Consider the following 22,708-nt stretch of genomic DNA (forward strand, 5'->3'; position numbering starts at 1 on the left):
CAGTTTTTTCGCCTCGCGAAACCTGGCATTATCACCGACTAAATCTTCCGCGACCTTATTTACAACATGGGCGTCACCCATATGGTCGCCAAGCCTAAAAATTACCCACTGGAAGAAGCTACAGGCCTGCCAAAATACTGCTCTTGTAGCAGAGCCATAATAAATAATAAAATGTCACCCTGTGTTAAAGTTGCTGCAACACCCGTTGTCTACCCACGGGTGTGGAACAACTTGAACACAGAGCAATTCGGCTCTGAATAATTCAATTATAATTGGGACCGGCTTCAAGTGTGGCGTGAAAGATTAAGTTAAATCGCAGACAAAACTAAGCTATTTAATAAATAAAAAAAACATAAAGACGTACAAACATTTATTGTGCTTCAAATTAAAAACATAAATAAAACTTAAAAGCTATGACAAGGAAGACGTGTTTGTTTTATGTGGAGTGCGTTGCGACGTGCAAGCGCACGCCCATTTTTCGGAGGTTCATACAATGAACCTTTATATGGCGACCGTGAGGCTGGAGCCTCGCCTTTTTCAATTTTAGCAACGCAACGAGTCGGAGGTCTTTTTTTAACAGTGGTGAGTGGAAAAATTTGTTTTCAAGTGGACGAAAAGCGGAAGTGTGTGTGGTGCGAAAAAAACCTACGGCGTAATCTTCTAAATAAATTCAACTAAATTTCTTCTAAATAAATTTTCAATAAACTACAATACAATTTTCTAAATAAAATTCAACAAACCTCAATATACAATTTTCTAAAATAAAATTCTACTAAACTACGATATAATTTCCTACATTAAAATTTAACAATAAAAGTACAATACATAATTTTCTAAATAAATTCTACTAAACTACGATATAATTTCTTAAAATAAAATTTAACAAACCTAAAATATGTTTTTCTAGTACAACTTTAAACAATTCTACGATTCAATTTTACAAATTAAATTTAAAAACGACAATACAAATTTTCTACATTGAGTTTAATAAACCCCAAAGACAATTCTACTAATCAAAATTTAACAAAAGCAAAATTCAGCAAAATTAAAATACAATTTAATAATGAAAATTCAACGCAAAATTTTATAAATTCCATAAATATCACATAACGGCACTCGCACCACGCCACGCATAACGGCGAAGGTAACGGCACCCAAAAACATACACATACACAATTCCAAAAATTTTCCACCACCACCAACTCTAACACGCGAAGACACATACCAGCAGCAGCAACAACACCAGCAGCGATCCAGGTCTGCCAGCGCAGCAGCAGCAGTGACCAGAAAAAATAAGTATACATATATGTATTTAACATGTTGCTTACGGGTATTTGTCTTACGCTTTATGTATGCATATTAAAATATTTATGAAACTTGTATAAAATTCGGTGTTTTCGCATTTAAATCAAAAATTTTAAATTTCAAAATTAAAGGAAAAGTAATTTCGCATTCATATAAATTTTGGATTTTGATAAACGGTGGGTTGTTAGAAAACCAATTAATTTTTTTTGATACATACGGTGGTTTTCGAAAAAAACAATTAATTTTTCGGTACATGCGGTGGTTCCGTTAAAAACCAAGTAATTTTTTTTTTGACAATATGCGGTGGTTCCGTTAAAAATCAATTCAATTTTCTTAATACATGCGGTGGTTCCGTGAAAAACCAAATGGAGATTTTTTTTTAATTAAGCGGTGCGTCCGTGAGTACATTTTAAGACTTTTACCAATTAATACTTACATACTTTTGAGCCATTTTGAATTCAATTGCTTTTTACAAATTTTTCATAAAAATTTACTGCAGTTTCAATTAATTCTTCTAATAAATTGTTAAATATTTCTTTAATTTTTTCCTTCGCTCTTTTTCTTCGACAATTTAACTTCAAATATAAATTCAACATTCAAACAAGTGCTTTAGTAATTTCATATGTACAACCTTAGAAGTGGTAGACAAGTGCAAAAAACTTCAGATTCAGAATCCGATTCAGATAAATCAGGCTCAAGCTACGAAAGTTTAGCTTCATCTTCGACCGAAAAAGTCACAAACCAGGAAAATAGATTTTCTTTATCAACAGATTTTCCAGGCTTCGAAAATTCTTCCATTAAAAATTAAACTTCTAATTTAGTTTCAAATCTTAACGATTCAAATAGTGAAGTTTTAACTTCTACTCTAAAATCAGATCCTAACGATCCAAATAATACAAACGTGGCCTCATCTTCTTCTAATTCAGCTCCAAATCTTAACGATCAAATCATGGCAACTCCAGAGGAAAAGAGAATTTTTATTAACATATGTGCTAATTCCATTAGAGAAAACTACAGTGGTGATCCACTAGCACTTGATTCTTTTATGGACAAAATTGCATTACTGGAACAATTCGCTACTGCAGATTTAACCGATACTTTTATAGCGTTCTTAAAATCAAAATTAGAGGGTAAAGCCCGTGAAGCAATACCAACACAAGTAACTTCAGTAAATGATATTAAAACAGCTATACGTAGTAGGATCAAACCAGACAACTCGAAAGTTGTAGCAGGGAGAATTGCAGCGTTGCACGTTAACGGTAACAATTATACAGATTTTGCCAAAAAAGTTGAAGATTTAGCTGACTCACTTGAGCGGTCTCTTATTATTGAAGGGATCACTCAAGCGAAAGCTCATGAAATGGCAGTCGAACAAACTGTTAACGTGTGTCGTCTAAATGCAAAATCCAATTTAGTCAAAACCATTTTAGCCTCAACGGCATTTACTGATCCGAAAGACGTAGTAGCAAAATTAATTGTAGAACAAAACAACGAAGTAACTGAAAGTCAGATTTTAGCTTTTCGATCACGTGGTAACAACACATTCAGAAATTCACTTGATAGTTATCGAGATTTTTACCCAAACCGCGGCTATACTGGTTATAGAAATAATAGTTCATTTTCATATAATAGTAACTATAACGGTAACAATAATCAGAGATATCGCTATGATAACAGAAATAGATACCAAAATAACAACAATAATAATATACGTCCAAATTCCAATTCAAATACGAACAGCGGTAACAATAGAGGTAACAATTCTAGATCATCCAACGGTAGAGGTAGAAACGCAAACGTTCGCGCTTTAAACGACAGTGCCCCTCAGGAGGACGAATTAAGCGAGTAAGCGAACTTCCCTCACCAATAGCCATCTATTGTTTAAATTTAAATTACTCAGATTTCATAGAATTACAACTAAACGAGTCACAAAAATTTTGTTCTTTCCTAGTACACTCAAGCCGACATTTCTTTAATAAAAATATCATAAATATTTCCTTAAATACGAACGACATTATTAACATTACCGGTGTCACTTCTAATTCAGTTTCAACTTTAGGTAAAATTACAGCAAATTTAAATTTTTCAAACTTTTCTATTAAACATACTTTACATGTAGTAAATGAAGACTTTAATATTCCATCCGATGGCATACTGGGTAAGGATTTTCTGAAAATTAACAAATGCATTATTAACTATGAAAGAAATAGTATTTCCCTTTGGGTAGGTAATGAAAAAGTCGCGATGCCAATCCTACACGGAACAGAAGGCGACAGTTGTATCATTCCTCCAAGATGCGAAATATTCAGACTTTTTGATTTAGGAGATTCACCCGAACCACTTTTCGTGGACTCGCAGGAAATTGAAAGAGGTGTTTTCACAGCTAGGTGCATTGTTAATTCCAGTAACCCAATTATTAAATTTATAAATACCACGGATGATATAAAGTATGTCAAAAGAAAAAGTATTCGGACAGAAAAACTTTCAAACTACAATGTTTATACAATTAACAAGACAGAAACAGAAGACAAACGTACGAAAAAACTTCGATTTTAAAAAATTAAATACCTCAACATGCTCATAGTAAATTAATTGACCTTTGCATAGATTATGCCGACATTTTCGCTCTTGACACGGACAGAATGACTTTAAATAACTTTTACGAGCAAAAATTAAGACTGACAGACAACGAACCGGTATATGTTAAAAACTATAGATTGCCATACTCTCAACGCGAAGAAATAAATCGACAAGTAAATAAATTGTTAGACAATGATTTGATTGAACACAGTTATTCAAATTACAATAGTCCTTTGATTGTAGTCCCAAAGCAAGATACTAAGGGTCAAAAAGCATATCGTATGTGCGTAGATTTTCGCGCAGTAAACAAAAAACTCATTGCTGATAAATTCCCACTAGCTAGAGTTGACGATATTTTAGACAATCTCGGTAGAGCAAAATATTTTTCCAGATTAGATCTTTTTTCAGGATTTCATCAAATCCCCTTGCATCCTGACTCTCGTGACATTACGTCTTTCAGCACTGACCGTGGCGCATTTAGATGGAAAGTGCTTCCATTCGGCTTAAATATAGCACCTAATTCATTCTCGCGAATGATGACCATAGCTTTTTCGGGTATACCACCCAATGTCGCATTTTTGTACGTCGATGATATTATCGTATAGTGTAGGGTGTAGTGAAGCACACCACATCAAAAATCTTTCAAAAGTCTTCGATACTTGTAGATCTTTCAATCTCAAACTTGACCCAAATAAATGCAACTTTTTACGACCAGAAGTTACATTTTTAGGTCATAAATGTTCAGCCAAAGGTTTGTTGCCAGATGACTCTAAAATAAACGCAATTAAAAAGTATACAAAACCGACTGACAAAAGCGCGGTACGACGATTTGTCGCGTTTGCAAACGGTTTATACCTAATTTTGCGTCTCTGGCAGCGCCTCTAAACCGATTAAGCAGAAAAAGAGTTGAATTTGTATGGGATGTTGAGTGCGAAAGAGCATTTTTATCTTTGAAAGCAGCGTTACTTTCACCAAAATTACTTCAATATCCAGATTTTACTAAACAATTCATTGTTACAGTTGATGTTTCCACGACTGGATGTGGCGCTATTTTGAGTCAAGAACAACAAGGTAGTGATTTACCAATTTGTTTCGCTTCTAAAGCATTTAATAAAGCCGAACAGAAAAAAACCCATTATAGAATTAGAGCTTTTAGCTATTTACTTTGCAATCAAGCAATTTCGACCATACGTTTATGGCACCCATTTCATTGTAAAATCAGACCATAGACCTCTAGTATACTTATTCAACATGAAAGACCCATCTTCAAAACTTTCAAGAATAAGACTGGAACTATCTGAATATAACTTTACTATTGTATATATAAAAGGTAAATCAAACGTTTGTGTTGATGCACTATCGCGTATAACAATCGATGAGATTAAAGAAGCTAATAAACAAATTTTGGCAGTACAGACAAGAGCCATGACAAAAAAGGCAAACGACAAAAATTTACATAGGAAACAGACAAAAACGACGAAAAACAACTTACTTTACATGTATACGACAAATTTTCATTCAATTTTTCAAAAAAGATTCCACGAATAAGATCTGCAATTACGTACGATAAAAATAATAAAACAACAAATCTAAGAATTTTTGCGCATATTAAACATAAGAAACTCGAGTTACTTAGTTTTGAGCTTGTTAACGAAATAATTACTTTAGAGAAATTACTTTCGAGGCTTGAATCAGAAGCCGGCAAACGCAAAATTAAGCAGATTGAATGGCCTAAAAACGATATTATGTTCGAACATTACACTATTACAAATTTCAAAAATATTGGAAATAAAATTTTAAAATCTTTAGAAATTATACTAACAGATCCAGTGGAGACAGTAACAGATGAAGATACAAAATTAAAACTTATGAAAATTTACCATAATGATCCCATTTCCGGTGGACATTGCGGAATGAAAAGACTTTACGCAAAATTGCGAACAAAATTTTATTGGGAGAACATGACTCGTGATATATCGAAATATATCAAAAATTGTAAAGATTGTCTTTTAAACAAGGTTAAACCTAAAACAAAAGAAAAACTTGTTTTAACACCAACTCCTTGTAAACCATTCGATATATTAGTAATTGACACAATAGGACCCCTACCTAAGTCCAAATATGGTAACAAGTTCGCACTTATCATGATTTGCGGCATGACTAAATACCTGGTAACAGTCGCTGTACCAGACAAATCGGCAAAAACAATCGCTTCAGCTATTTTTGAAGGATTCATTTTAACTTACGGCACAATGAATGCCATAAAATCAGATTTAGGTACTGAATTTAAAAATGAATTATTCGAAGAATTAACAAAGCTTTTAAATATTCAACATAACTTTTCAACTGCATACCATCATGAAACTGTTGGCACGATTGAACGTAACCATAGAGTTTTTAATGAATACTTACGTGCATATTTAAAAGACAATTTTTCTGATTGGGATGTTTATTTAAAATAGTTTACCTTCCTACACAACACTACGAGTAGCACAGTTTTCGACAATCAATTTTCGCCTTACGAGTTAGTCTTTGGGAAAAAGGCAACTTTGCCTAATGAATTAACAAAAGAAAAAATTGACCCGATCTATAATGTCGAAAACTATGCCAAAGAAATTAAGTTTAGGATGCAGAAAACGCACAAAATCTAATTAATAAAAATAAATTACAAAGTAAAAATCTGTACGATAAAACGGCACGACCTCTAATTGTAAAAATCGGAGATAAAGTACTTTTACAAAAAGAACCACATCATAAGCACGAAAATATTTATCAAGTTCCTTTTATTATAACTAAAATTAACGAAACTAATGTAACTATTTTTGATAAAGTCAAAAACAAAGAAAAAGTAGTACATAAAAATCGGCTAAGTAAAGTAAATTAACGTTATATTAATATTTTGATTAAACTTTAAAATTTGATTGAAAAAAATCCAAAAGAAAATTTTTTACTAGTAATTAAGCAGCCACGAAGGCACAAAAACTTGTAAAACAAAAGGAAAATAGCACCCAATTTTGTATATTTAAGGAAAAAAATGGTATTTCTTAATTGCTAAAACAACAAAAAAAAAAAAACATATAATATGTAATAAAAATGTAAAACCTTAAATTGAATATATCAAACGTAAATTTTTACAAAGAAACATTCAACATACTTTGTCATAAATTAAAATATTATTAATATTTATACCTTTTATTTAAGTTACAATGAACTATAAAAATGTAACTAAAATTTAACTATTCGATGTATAAAATCTTTTTCAATTATTAATAAAAATGGTTCCGAACAAACGAATTAAAAAGGGGAGGTACACCCTAATATAAATATATATTCGTTTGTTCGCAACAATTTTTTGCCAAAGTTTTTGGCCAAAGAAGAATGTGACAAAATTGATCACTTTGTCAATTCTTCTTTTCCCCAAAAAGGATGATGTAACAGAGCCATAATAAATAATAAAATGTCACCCTGTGTTCAAGTTGCTGCAACACCCGTTGTCTACCCACGGGTGTGGAACAACTTGAACACAGAGCAATTCGGCTCTGAATAATTCAATTATAATTGGGACCGGCTTCAAGTGTGGCGTGAAAGATTAAGTTAAATCGCAGACAAAACTAAGCTATTTAATAAATAAAAAAACAAAGACATACAAACATTTATTGTGCTTCAAATTAAAAACAACATAAATAAAACTTAAAAGCTAAGACAAGGAAGACGTGTTTGTTTTATGTGGAGTGCGTTGCGACGTGCAAGCGCACGTCCATTTTTCGGAGGTTCATACAATGAACCTTTATACTCTCAGAATCGCCACGGGATATCTTCTTATGTCCCCAGAACTCCATCTGCATAATGAGGCGAGAATACTCCCCATCAGGGAGAGAAATGAGATGCTGACCAAACAATTCCTGTTGAATACCCAGAAACCTGAGCATCCCAACAGACATCTGATTGATGAGCCAGCACCGCCTAGGGGCTTAAGGAGTCAGCTGCGTAAGCATTTTGAGGAAATACGGCACCTGAGAACCCAGCCGTATGAAGCGAAAAAACACAAGCAGGTCCTTGGTGAACTCCACAAACAGGCGTTGGACCTTTACGCCGGGAATTGCCCGGTGAATCCAGTACTCAAAGAAAAGTATCCAAAACTCGCGGAAGAGGAACGCATACTCCCCAGGGAAACGCGTGTCACTCTTGCTCAACTTCGTTCTGGATACTGTAACAGGCTAAACTCTTACCTATCCAGAATCAACCCCGACATACAAAATGTATGCCCCGCTTGCAATGTGTCCCCACATGACATAACAATCTCTTTAATTGTAATGTGGAACCAACGCCTCTAACACCCCTTCCATTATGGTCCACCCCTGTTGAAACAGCAAGTTTCCTTGGACTCCCGTTAGAGGGTATGGATGACAATTTGTGATCGGTCGCGGCTGTTAGGTGGGGCGAAGCACCGCTACAACAACAACAACTAGAGACTTGCGATCCCACCTTCATTCGTTGCGCTCTACCACCCAAGTGACTCCTCATGAGACCTAAAGCAGAGTCCCCAAAACCAAAATAAGAGTTTAGCTTCATGCATAACAACGTGTGGTTGACAGAATAAAACGCTTTGGAAAGGTCGAGCAGACACAACATTGTTATCTTGTTACTGTCATAGGGGGCCCGAATATCATCCAAGATTTTGATTATCGCAGTTGAACAGCTATGCTTTGCTCTAAATCCAGACTGGAATGGGGAAAGTAGATTGAACTTGTCAATATAAGCATGAATCTGTTCTGATAACAAGCTCTCAAAGGTCTTCGACAACGCAGGAAGGATGCTTATGAGACGAAAATCGCTTAGACGGCAGGCGGACTTATTTTTAGCTACAGGAAGGACAGATGCGATCTTCCAGACATCAGGAAAGCACGAGGTTGTGATGCGTGGTTGATAATATGGGTCAGGGTATCTGTGAAAGAACAATTTTTATAAATTTTACAGGAATACCATCTTCACCAATAGCATTTGAGCGTATCTTATAAATGCATCTCACCACATCATGCTCCGACACAGCACAAAATTCAAATTTCTGAGAAAAATTCACAGGGCAATGTATCAGGTGGGTGATTGGATCATTGGAAGAGGTAGCCCAATTAACGAATACTGTATTCAGATCTTCAGGGTCGAGCGAGCAATCAGGATTGTCTTTAGATTTAGCTTGGAAAAAGCTAAAATAGCAACACTGAATAGAGCTAAGTGATTGTAATAATGAATTGTATTTAGGCCTAAACAGCCGTAATAATAAATTAAATTAAATTATCCCACATCTCAACAGTATCATGAGAGATAGCCTGACGCTGGAATACATACCCATGGTGTGGAGGTGCGCAAAAGTGGTTTTCATACCAAAATTAGGTAAAAAGGACTACTCACAAGTCCTTCAGACCAATAAGTCTAACCTCCTGTTATGAATAGTAGATAAGCACTTAGTTAAGTTTTAAAATGTGTGTGTTTTTGAAAGTGTGAACCTAACTTAATGATACAAGAGCGACAATAATGTAAGTAAGTCACTCAGCAACTCTGAATGCTAAAACACATGAATTAAAAAAATTAAAGAACTCGCACAGTAAAGACACTGCTTTTATTACAAATATAACATGGCGCTGCGGCAGAGGCGACCAAATACAGTTAAAAAAAAATCCGTAACAATTGATGCAAAACAATAAATTAAACAGAAAAACAGAGACATATTGTGCAAATAAGTTAACGGCGATATATGGCTACAACGGCAGATAACACGAGGACAACAAGCACGTCGGTAACGGGATTAAAACCCCCAAATAATCTACAAAACTTGGTGAAGCGAGTGTAGAAATATACAACACGTTGGGACTAACAGACACAAAAAAGTTATAACAAAGTAGTACAGAAATTCGAGGAGCACTTTGTTCCGATTTAAAATGAAAGTGTTAGTTCGCACCTGTTTTTTACCAGAAATCAAGAAGCTGGGGAATGATTCGACACATATGTAACAGTTTTAAGCAAGTTAAGTACAGACTGTAATTTTGGCACTCTAAAAGACAGGATAATATTGAATGTTACAATCATTCTATTGGCAACTATCTGAGAGGAAAGATATGAAATGTAGTCAAATGCACCCCACGCTTTTTACTGTGAATTAAATTATTCTGTTAATAACTTAAATTTTATTATAATTTTATTTTGAGGTGATTAACTATAATCGATTGTTTGTTTGACCTTCTACTACTGTTATATAAACTCTTTTTAATTGAAAATTATTTTAAATTTTTAGTTCGGTTTGCTATAAAAGCGTGTTTTCTAGTTTTTTTAAACTAATACTTATTCTGAGCTACACTTATTCTGAAGTTGTCTTTCTAAACAAATAGTTTTAAGTTCTAATGAGTTCGACCCATTAACTTCGCGTTTAGAAGATTTTTTGTACCTCGAATATAAGTCTTTACATGAAGATTCCATATTTGTGTAATTTCTTATGATTGATATGGTTTTAAAAAATTCCAACAAACACTTTCAAAAATGCTAGAAAATATTCCAAATGCCAAACACAAAATGCCAACTTGGTCACACTGGCTGTAATCAATACTTGTGGCTTGTATTATTGCTGCTAATTCATCTCTAGGGAAATAAGCTGGTTTAAGTCTGCCGATGGATACGGTTACCGGCCTTGAACCAACCATTATCGTGTATGTCTTGAGGTATATGTTAACAACCAGATATGGCCCGTCGGTGCTTTCAACGGCTTTTTAATTCTATCGTTGCGTAGAAAAACATGGATACAAAAGCGCAGATCCTTGGGAACAAATACCACAGGTTTACCATGCTGTGACGTTTGTGTTGGTCGAACGGTCTCAAAATGCCGTCGGAGTTCACGTAAAAAATTATGTTGGTTGTTTGGAAATAATTCCTTGGTTTGTGTTTGCAATTGCGTTTGCGTATGCGTATGAGTTATGGATTCTTTGCTTTGTTTTTTAAATCCACCAGCACGTCGTAGTGTCTTAGGAAATCCGCACCTATTATAGGATGCGCAACGTCGGCGATTATGAAACACCACTTAAATGGCCGTCGTTGACCGAGATCTAATGTTTTCTGTCGTTTGCCGAATATATTAATTGTCATATTGTTTGCAGCAACCAGTTTCATTGAGTTTGGTTGCATAATTTCACCGTGACGTTTGGGTACAACCGAAACTTCGGCGCCCGTGTCGATGAGAAATTTCACTGAAGACGTTCTGTCTGTAAATGCGGCTGGAGTTCATATCCTCCTTCAACATAGCAGCTTTGTACGGAGGGCTGACTAGTTTTCCGAAAGCTTTGGTGTGAAAGCGCATGGTGCCCGACACCGTGTTGCGTTCTTGCCGAAAATATAATGATACTAACACTTATCGCGGTTTGTATTCCGTGTGTCCTACTGCGTGAGCTGGTCGGTCGTGCTTGTTGCCGAGGCGCTCCGATCCGTTGCTGTTTATACGTTACCTCCCGCTTCTCTAAACGATCTAGTCTATGCACAAACTGGCTGCTGTTACATCGTCACTTGGTTTGCAATGGGTGGCGAGGAAATAATGTCGCTGGCATGTGCCAGTACAGCTGAGTCGATTTCGGCAACGACCGTAAAATATTTGGTTGTACTATTCTGTTGTCGTCGGGGTCACCACTTATAGAATATTGTTTATTATTCTCTATTTATTAACTCAAATAAAACTAAAACTATAAAGAACAATGTCTTATCTTAAAAGGGAAAGTCCCAAATTATATATGCGTTGAAATTCAAAGTATCACCAAACGTTGGCTGTAGTTGTTAAAACTCAGCTGTTCTATGATGTTGCCACATATTGCGGCAGGGTTCGATTTTGGTAGTCACTACACATATATATACAGCCCAATTCTAAACGAAAATTCCGTGCGAGTTTTTCCCTTCTCCCATTCCTCGTATTCTAAATAAAAATTCCTTGTGAGTTTTTTCACTTCTCCCTTTGCTCCTATTCTGAACAATGTTCGAAAAAGTGGGAACCGGTTATGGGAGAAAAGTTGGTATTATGAATGTGAGGGAGAGGGAGATTTCTCTGCCATTTCATAGGAGTTTTTTCACTAGTTAAATTAAAGGGAATGCATCAAAATAGTTAAAGTACATTGGTTCTTTTAAGAAATAACACTTATTTGTACAAATTTGTGCTAAAATATGTATTTACATTCTACCACAATATTCTCACTGTTAATACAACAACAACAACCACAATATTCTTTATTTTAAGTCGAGAAGTATATCATAAGCAACGCAAGATCTCTTCGTATATTTGACGCAGCCATCCAGAAATTGCGCAAAGATTTTTTAAGAAGGATTAAATAGATTTTGGCATATGGCGAACTCAACTCGACTTGGCCGCCAGAAAATTGCTTTGCAGAATGAAAGCAGGCAACTCCGGCGGATTTGTGTTATCCCGCCGCCTTCTTCTTCTTATGCTTCTCTGTTGATGTTGCTGTGGCACCAATTCATTACTCATTTCAGTGAATACCACATGAAATGCAATAATGTGCATTGTTTATACCTTATTTCTTAATTTCAAACAAATTCGCAACAATAATTAAACTTTTAATTTTTTTAAACAAAATCAGACCAATTCTAAATATTCTCGCGGAATTTTGTTCTCGCGGATTTTTTTATTCCCGCGGAAAAATTCCTCCAATTCTTTTCTCCTAGGGAGAAGAAAAATTGGGGAACAGGAATTTCGAATTTTCGATGTCAGCTGTTTTGTCAATTGAAATTTCGTTGCGCATTTCTTATTTTGTTTAAAAAATTGAAAAGTTTAATTATTGTTGCGAATTTGTTTGAAATTATGTGGCAAAGTTTATTCCAAATGCGGCACAACTGAGTAGCAACATACGACAGCTAATAAAAAAAGATGTGCCATTTGTATGGGGCACAGCACAACAAAGCTCATTTAGAAAACTCAGAGAGGAGCTATGTAGACATCCAATACTAGCATTTTCGATGTCAACAAACCCATAAAATTGAGTGTAGATACATCAAGTGAGGGAGTAGGGTGTGTAATAATCCAAAATGAAAGACCAGTGGCATATGGCTCACGGGCATTAACAGAAACGGAAAAAATGTACAGCCAAATAGAGAAAGTTTAGCAATTGTATTCGGATGCCACAAATTCAATCAATATTTGTTTGGTCAGAAGTTAATTGTAGAGACGCATCATAAACCATTGATTTCTATCTTTAAAAAGCCTATGAATAAAATACCTCCTCGATTGCAAAGAATGAGAATCAGTTAACACAAATTTGATTTTGAGCTTATCCATGTACCAGGTAAGAAGTTGCTTCTTGCTGATCATTTAAGTATAGCTTATTTAAAAAATACAAAATTTTCTGAAGAAAAAATTGAATGTTATGTCGTGATGATCGAAACCCCCTTAAGTGCATCAGATGTAAGAATGAATAAGCTGGAAACAAACAAAGATAAAGAACTACAAGAAGTTATAAAGTATGTAAAAAGTAGTTGGCCGCAAAACAAGAACAAGGTAACAAAAGTGGTAAAACCTTATTTTTCCTTTATAGATGAATTATCAGAATGTAATGGATTATTATTAAAAAACAATAGTATAGTAATACCAAATGCAATGAAAAAAGCACTGTTGCTGAAAATACATTATGCACCCTTTGGCAAAGAGAAATGTAAAATTTTAGCTAGAAAAACTATATTTTGGTTAGGTATGTCTTCAATAAAGAATTAACAAGTTTCTATAATAACCTAGACAATTAAAATACTGATTTCTTCTAAGCAAATGTACTCTATCATTCGTTTATTTATTATTTATTAAATATATTATTTATTGTAACCTTTTCTTAGCCATAGTCATTAGCTTTAAGTTTCAAGTTTAAAGTGTATTTTATGCCTTTTACCGACTAGCACTATAAAATAATTTTTGCCAAATTGTTGTGCTGGGATGAATTGCCTAATAAATACAAATACAAATGTCAAAGCAAATTGATGATGTAGTAGGTAACTGCGACACATGTTGTGGGTACCAAAAGACAATTGTAAAGAACCTATGATTAAAAAAGCTATACCAAAATATACTTGGGAAATAGTGGCGTCGGATATATTTTTTATCCGCGTTAAAACATATTTAATGGTGGTACACATAGCAAATATATAGAGATAAAAAGTCCAAATAATTTAACTGCAGCTTCAACGATTAAAACACTAATAGATTCTTTGCAAGATATGAGATACTGAAAGTTTACATTCAGATTCAGGTACACAGTATACTAGTTGGGAATTTAAAAAATTTGCAGAGCAGTAGGGTTTTGAACATAAGACAACTACACCAAAACACGCATAAGTCTAACGGGCTAGCAGAGAGATATATACAAACTATTAAACATATGATGAAAAATACTAGTCAGGAAGGGAAATATGAGGAAATGGCTCTGTTGCAATTAAGAAATATGCTGATTCAAAATAGTGGCATAACGCCAGCAAAATTGATGTATAACAGAAAAGTGAGAAATATAATACCGAATGCAAATGAAGACAATAGATTCAAAAGGTTTTAGAAAAAGGCTATATGATCGTCAAACAAAAGATGTACTATGATAGAGGTTCAAAATCGCTAAAAGAATTTAACGTAGGTGAAAAAGTTAAGATACATGATGAAAGAAACAAAACAACACCTCATCAAAATGGTACAATTATCAGTAAACATCATAATCGTAGATCGTACAATGTTAAAACAGAGAACAAATCAATTGTAACACGCAATCGAAAAGACATCTCTAAAGCAACAAACTTCAAAAAAGTGAAGTATGAATTATACATACCACCAGAAGAACAAAAGCAATATGTATCAATTAACGAAAATGGAAATTCGAGTCAATCTAACATCAGTAATAACAGTGAGAAACAACATATTGGAGCAGTAAATAATATAGATATTGATGTAACTACAAAAAGGAAGATGTTATGAATAGTAGATAAGCACTTAGTTAAGTTTGAAAGTGTGAACCTAACTTAATGATACAAGAGCGACAATAATATAAGTCAGTCACTCAGCAACTCGAATGCTAAGGCACATGAATTAATAAAGAGCTCGCACAGTAAATACACTGGTTTTATTACAAATATAACACCTCCTTTGTCTTGAAGGCAATGAAAAAGATAATACACCAAGAAATCAGGTCGAACGCCCTCAGGAGCTGGCCCCTACATCATAGCCAGCACGCCTACAGAGCGGGTAGATGCACGGACACAGTTCTGTACTAGTTATAACGAAAGTGTAAATATAGCACTGCAGAGAAGAGGAATTCAGATGCCTATCCAAAGAAGGATTGACAATCTACTGCGTACGAGAATGTTGTTGTTGTAGCGATAAGGTTGCTCGCTGAAGCCCATGTAGGTAAGTTAGCGCAGTTAAGGTCAACACTACGAGGCGGTGCAGCCAAGGAGGTGTTCTGTCACCCCTTCTGTGGAGCCTAGTAGTATTGGACGAACTCCTGCAAAAGCTATCAAACAGTGGCATAGGATGCCAGGGATATGCTGAGGACTTCATCATAATTGCAAGGGCTAAATTCGGGAGTACGCTCTGTGAAATAATACAGAGAGCATTGAACATAACAAGGGGATGGTGCGCCAGTGCGGGGCTTAACATCAGCCCATCTAAGACGACCATTATCCCCTTCACCAGAAGGAGGGTCCTACCAGCGCTAAGAGCAATAACAATAGATGGCTTTGCACTAGAATATGGAACCGTAGTGAAATACTTGGGGGTCATTTTTTACACCAAGCTCCCTCTGCAAGCAACACATCAATTCCATGAAAACTAGGACCACAAAGACCATTATGGTATGAAAACGTGTAACAGGCAAATCATGGGGCTGTAGCCCACATGTGCTAAGATGGATGTATAAAATGATAGTAAAACCTATAACATATGGCTCGATAGCCTGGGCATCGAGAACAACTCGAGCGACGACGAGGCAAGCACTGACAAAACTTCAACGACTGGCATGTGTGTACATCACGGGAGCTATGCGCGCATGCCCTACAGCAGCGCTGGAAGCTATATTCAATCTAACATCGCTGCATATATTGATAGAGCAGTCAGCTAAACGAACCCTCCTGAAGATCACTAAGGAGGGCTCGGGCAAAGGTAAAGTTATATCTTCCCGGAGAATGGAGAAACTGAGAGAGATCCCAATCAGCACCTCTGGGAGCATACCCGAGCATTTTCCAAGCGGAAGTATTCGCCATGAGCCTCCAGCGCGAATACTCCAATGAAACAATCGCCACACTCAGTGAGTCAGTCCGCTGCCAATGCAATCTCTGCGTTCGAAATAAAGTAAGCTTCTAAAAAAGGGAACAATTTGAAGTCATTTTAACTATATTAACAAAAAACCAAAAAATGAACCGGGGTGGGATTGCTATACGACAGCATGAGACTATAAATACATATCCAAAAATATCGGGAGGGGTGTTGGTACCAGGATCGCGAATTCCAAATCGGAAAACAAAAATTTTGGACCCTTCAAATAATATACACGAAGATCAGGAAAAATTACCCTGGGGCCCTCCGTAACAGGGCGTGTGATAAAAAATTGTGCAGTACAGCTTTTTGCGTTGGCGGCCTACGGCCACGCTTGTAAAAAATTACCCTGGCCGGTCTGCCAACGGGGTGGGATCAAAATTAAATGCGTGCTAAACCCCTTGTAAACTAAAATTGTTCCTGTGTACAACACTACAACAACCACATGAAATTACTCCGAATTTTTGGTATTTTTAACTTTAGCTCAGTACTGCTAAAACTTATACAAAAATATCGGGAGAAGGGTAAAACGAGTCGTCTTAACATAAGTATTAATAATCCGAATGCGAAAAATAAAAATTTTATATCAACTCTAAATGCAAATATCTCTGGACAGAAATAAATTAATAAATTTCAATTTCCGCTTTCGAATTCGTGGTCCTGGGTCCAAAGCGCGTCTTTTGACACGTCTTCCGAAATTTTTAGAACAGTTTTAGCAGTTGTGAGCTCTAGTAAATAGATACCAATAAGTTTAATTTCCTTTTACAGATTCGCGATTATGAGCCCAAAAACGTGTATTTCTGGTGTTCACCAATGGTATGGGATCAAAAATACATGAAAATTGTAACTTGAACTGCAAATATCTCCAATTTGTTCCGCTGGTCCATTTTTTCAATTTTGGTCCTTTTTACTCTGTAACCAAGATGTTGGTACTTTTGTTGGTAATAGTCTAGTTGAGGGGTCGACTGCTAATACGCGTCCGCTGTCCGGAGATATTTGCAGTTGAAGTAGATGTGGTTGTTGTTGTGTTTGTACCCCCAAAAAAAATTATGCATCACCGTGGCGGTAGCCACGGTTATACCACACACCCGGACTTGGCATGGCGTAGCTCAGGGTTATATTTTATAAGGGCGGCCAAAGGCCGCCAACGCAGAAAGGTGTTCTGCGCAAAAATACTATGGATTTTCGTTAATATCTTTTGAACTAGTTAAAATTTTTCATTTTCGCCTTCGGATTATTGTTCTCGAGATTAATACGCGTCTTTTGACACCTCTCTCGATATTTTTTGACGCGTATTAGCAGTCGACCCCTCAACTAGACTATTACCCTTTTGTTTCTTTTCCACTGAGGAAAAATGTACACTGCCCACACAATTTTCCACACCATAATATTATTTTTTATTATATAATTTTCAATTTACGTCCATGGATTTCTTATGAAAAAAATTGCTGTCATTAAAATGTAGCAGGACAATGGCATTTCACCTAGCAGATAGTTTAGAAAAGTGTTGGATCTTGAAGCAAACCAATTACCGTTATAATTGCTTATGAAACAAGCGGGCAATTAGTAATTCGTAATTCTTGTTTTGGTGGCGGTTATCAAACACTTCTCGAGATAGATTTTTGTTACTATTTGGCCATTCCTGAATTGAAAACAAAATCAAAACATAAGAGTAATTTGTTTTATATTAAGTGAACTTGCCACTCCCTTAATTTATGTTCATGTTATGCGTGCAAACATACCGATAGGTATTGAGTTTGTGAAGCAATATATCGACATGCCATACAAAAAGTCACCCTTTAAAAATGTTTACAAAGAAATCCTATGTAAAAATGTTGAAGTGCTACATTTCGTTTGGGATGCCGATATTTACATTTTTCTCACACAGCCCAAAGCAAATTAAGGAAGTCCAAGACTATTGTGGTGTTAAGCCACACAGGATACTAGGCATTTATTTTACTCGTTGGCTCACTCTGGAAAGTGTCTTCTTGCGTAAGCCTCACACTGCGATGTGGCTATATTTTCTATCTTTGTGTCTGGAAGTTAATTGCGTTTCTATTATAGAACTGTCAAACTCAATATCAGTTACGGAATTAAAAGTTTATATATATTTCCTGGCCTCCACCAAAGAGTTCAATCGGAAAAAGTTTGTCTGCCGAGATTATACCATCAATATGAAGCACATTTTGAGTAATTTTAGGTACAATGATTCTATCAAAATATTGGATATTTAAAAAATTGCAGTGTACATAATTTAGGATATTAAGTATTTTGACCCAAGGAATATTTTGCTTTGTATCAAATTATTCCCGTTGGAGAGCAGAGCCACAGAAACTTTAATAATAACATTGTTAACTAACTTCTTTTCTTGTACCTAGTTAAATGTGATCAAAATTCCTTTACTACACAGTTGAAACTTTTCAATTGTTAACCTGAGGACTTGGCAAGATTCAATAATTGTGAGTTTTGAATTGTACATTAAAAAAAAAATAATTATATGGAAAAGTGTACATTTCAATACTGGCACTTACTGAATCTAGGTCATAGAGGGGAAAATTGAAGCGTGATGGTGTATTGGCAAAACGGAAGAGTAAAGAATTAAATTTGCTTATAATTAAAAAGAATTGGGCACCCAACTATTGGCAATTTTTTTTTAACTTTTAGTACATATTTTATGATACAACCGAGCTCTGGAGAAATTTGGTTTAAAAATAAGGATTTTATGTAAATAAAACTGGGCCCGTAGTACGTGTTACAAACAGTGACTGAAAATCCTTTTCACTCAAGCGATAACTTGTCCCTAGTTCGGATATGCAAGTAATCTGATTCGGCATTTAAGATCTACTGTGATTTAAAAAAATATGGGGACTGATCCATATTTTTTTCGCACAGAACACCTCTCTGCGTTGGCGGCCTTCGTCCGCGATTTAAAAAAATTACCCTGGGTGGGTCGAAACCGGCTTGGTGATCAAAATTCAGATTCAAACTTTCTGCATTAGTGTGCGTGTGTACAACAAATCAGGCAAAATACAACCACAGGAAAATTTGAACCGAAAATCCAAATATGAACCGGAAAATAAAATTTTAACTCGTTCAAAAGATATAAACGAAAAACCGAAAAAGACCCGCGGGTCCCTTTCGAAACCAGGGGTGAAAGCCATAGTATTTTTGCGCAGAACACCTTTCTGCGATCGCGGCCTCGGCCGCGATTATAAAAAAGGTAGTAGTGCAGTTTACGGTACCCACCCTAAAGTTGGGCCAAGATTTTCGAGTTAGGTATCAAAAGACGCGTATTAATCTCGAGAACAAAAATCCGAAGGCGTAAAAGAAAAATTGTATCTCTGTCTGGAGATATTTGCAGTTGAAGTTGGCGATTTTAATGTGGTTGTTGTTGTGTTGTACGCACAAAAAAAATTGTGCATCACCGTGGCGGTAGCCACGGTTATAACACACACCCGGACTTGGCATGGCGTAGTCCAGGATTATTTTTTATAAGCGCGGCCGAAGGCCGCCAACGCAGAAAGGTGTTCTGCGCAAAAATACTATGGATCCCACCCCTGGTTTTGGAGGGACCCGCGGGTCTTTTTTCGGTTTGAACGGGTAAAAAAAGTTAACTTCCGCTTTCGGATTCTTGATCTAGACGTGAATACGCGTCTTTTGATACCTCACTCGAAAATTTTGGCCCAAATTTCGGTGGGTACCGTAAACTGCACTATTACCATAAAAAATTACCCTGGGTGGGTCCAACACCGGTTTGGAGACCAAAACTATATCCGCGCAAAACATTTATGTTTACAATTTTTTTTGTGAGTACCCAACATTACAACAACCACATGAAAATCGCAAACTTCCACTGAAAATATCTCCAGACAGAGATAAAATTTTTATTTTTCGGTTTCGGGTTATTTTTGTAGAGATTAATACGCGTGGTAATTGTGCAGTTTATGCTACCCACCAAAATTTGGGCCTTTTTTTTCGAGTGAGGTATCAAAAGACGCGTATTCACGTCTAGATTAAGAATCCGAAGCGGAAGTTAACTTTTTTACCCGTTAAAAAGTTATGCGCGAAAAACTAGTTCGTCTTGTACATATTGTTCCCGCACATTTACAATCTTTTAAGGGCACAAATCACATCCTGTTTTGTTTTTCGATAGATTAATACAATTTGATATTCACGAATTTTTTTTTTCCTGATGGTGAAGAGTGCTGCCAGATGAGCAATAGAAATTAACTGAACAAGAAATTACTCTTGCTTTTCTCAAGTCATCTGCGTAGAACACCCTTATCCGATCCAACACCGGCTGCGCCATGCACAGTAATTCTGCGTAGAACACCTTTCTGCATAGGCGGCCTTCGGCCGCGCTTATAAAAAATAGCCTTGGGCTACGCCATGCCAAGTCCGGGTGTGTGGTATAACCGTGGCTACCGCCACGGTGATGTCCTTCTACGCAGAAGGGTGTCCTACGCCTTCGTGTACTATCCGCCTTCGGATTATAAATACTGATGTCAAGACGCGTCGTTTGACACCTCTCTCGATATTTTTGGTAGCGTATTAACAACTAGACTATTACCCTAAATATAAAAAGTAAAGTGATGTGTGCGCTTAAAAGATTGTAAACGTGCGGGAACAATATGTATCACACAAACCTGTTTTTCGCGGATAGCTTTTAAACAAGTAAAAAAATTAACTTCCGCTTTCGGATTCTTAATCTAGACGTGAATACGCGTCTTTTGATACCTCCATCGAAAATTTTGGCCCAAATTTCGGTGGTTACCATAAACTGCACTACTACCATACGCATCTTTTGACACCTCTTTCGATATTTTTGGACGCGCAATAGCAGTGTCATGCTGTCGTATAGAATTACCCGCGTCTTTTGATACCACCTTTAATAAAAATTAGGTGGTGCACTGTCTTGTTACCAAAAAAATATGGAGTGCTCTTATTACGTTTTGGTTTGGAACTAATCATATCTAATATACTTTATAAATATATTGTATTGTATAAGCCCTTATGCTTTTTATGAATCCATCTAATAATAAGTTCAATTTTACCTCGTACAGCTTTGTAGAAAATCCGAGATGGAGCACGGAAATGATAAGGACCACGAGCTGGATTGACGTTGCACCGTTTCCGCAAGTAAGCCAAATATTTGATTTTGTTTCTGTAGAAGTGCCCAGAGAGATTCAACTCTTCGCATCGCACCACGACGACTTTTCCACCTTGTAGCAGGTATTTGGCGATCACAGACGCCAAACGGCCAACGAGGTGGCCTCGACCATCAATAACGACGGCCTGTAAATATACATGTGATTAGCGATTGAGGTTAAGTTAACGTGTAATTAGGAATTGAAGAACAATATTAAGGACTGAGACCTCTTGACTTAAACGAAATTAAATACCACTTCATATAATCCATGTAGAATAATTGATACAAAGCGGGTTGTGGCTAGATCCGCACGTGTACTTAGTCTCAAGTTGTCATGCTACACTTCTTCAAACCGCTCTTTAAATTAAAACCAAATGACAAAGGTGGCTGATTCTATACAAGATAACCCCAGTATTCTTCACTTTGATATTTTGTTTAAATATAACGCGACTTACCCTATTCGTCAAACCAGTCATGTTTAAGACCTTCACGAAAAGAAATGATGTTTTATTAGATTCGTGAAACGGAAGCTATGTTTCATTCCGCTTTTTGATATTTTCCGTGGCCTTCGAATAGTTATCGGAATTTAGTCGCACAGAGGAACATCACAAATTGTTTCCAGATTGCGCATTCACGCGTTCAAAATTGCTTCGTTCTGCACAACTGCGTCACACTTGACTGCTGCAGCGAATGAAAGAAAGAGAGAAAAATATAAGAGCTAAAGGAAAATTACGTAATAATTGGGCATAAAAAGCAGCTGAAATATTGTTTACATGCGAAATGCGCCACCTTCAAGGAGAAACATCATGATGGAATTATAGAATGTGGCGCATTGCGCATGTAAACATTATTTTAAAGGCAATTTTTACGACATTTTCCTTTAGTTCTTGTTTTTTTCTCTCTTTCGTTCATTTGCTGAAGAAGTCAAGTGTGACGTAGATGCGCAGAACGAAGAAATTTTGAACTCGTGAATGCAGAATCTTCTCACAGTGATTTGTGGAGGAACATGGCTCAACTATATGGTTGGCCCATCTCATCAGCTGATTTTATTTTTTTCATTTCACTGGAGTAGGGAATGTCAAAAGAAGATGGCAAACTGAAACCAACACATGGACAACATTTTCTTACAACACAAAACTGCTTTGTTTTATGTTTTCATTCCATTCCATTCGCATTACACCAACACGCAGATTGATAATCTGAACAAAGGTATGTTGTTGCTGTTGCCGACGCTGTATCGAATTAGAACAAAATTGTTTTTGTGTTTATCTTCTACTTTTTTTGCTACCTAATAGTAACCTGAAACTATTGGTATTAATCGTATATAGTGTAGGATGCTTTATTTTTATTAA

The 22,708-nt window shown here is 36.0% G+C and overlaps 1 protein-coding gene across 1 annotated transcript in view; it reads right to left on the minus strand.

The window, feature by feature from the left end:
- Positions 1 to 21,950, minus strand: part of RpL13A (ribosomal protein L13A) — a 34,100-nt gene extending 12,150 nt beyond the window's left edge. The window contains exons 1-2 of the mRNA XM_067759800.1: positions 21,812 to 21,950; positions 21,262 to 21,502 (exon numbers count right to left, since the gene is read on the minus strand). Of these exons, the coding sequence (XP_067615901.1) occupies positions 21,262 to 21,502; positions 21,812 to 21,832 (262 nt within the window). The 5' untranslated portion in view covers positions 21,833 to 21,950. The remainder of the gene's footprint in view (positions 1 to 21,261; positions 21,503 to 21,811) is intronic.
- Between the last annotated feature and the right edge of the window lie 758 nt (positions 21,951 to 22,708).

This window comes from Eurosta solidaginis, chromosome 1, assembly GCF_040869045.1.
Source record: "Eurosta solidaginis isolate ZX-2024a chromosome 1, ASM4086904v1, whole genome shotgun sequence".
Classification (NCBI taxonomy): Eukaryota; Metazoa; Arthropoda; class Insecta; order Diptera; family Tephritidae; genus Eurosta; species Eurosta solidaginis.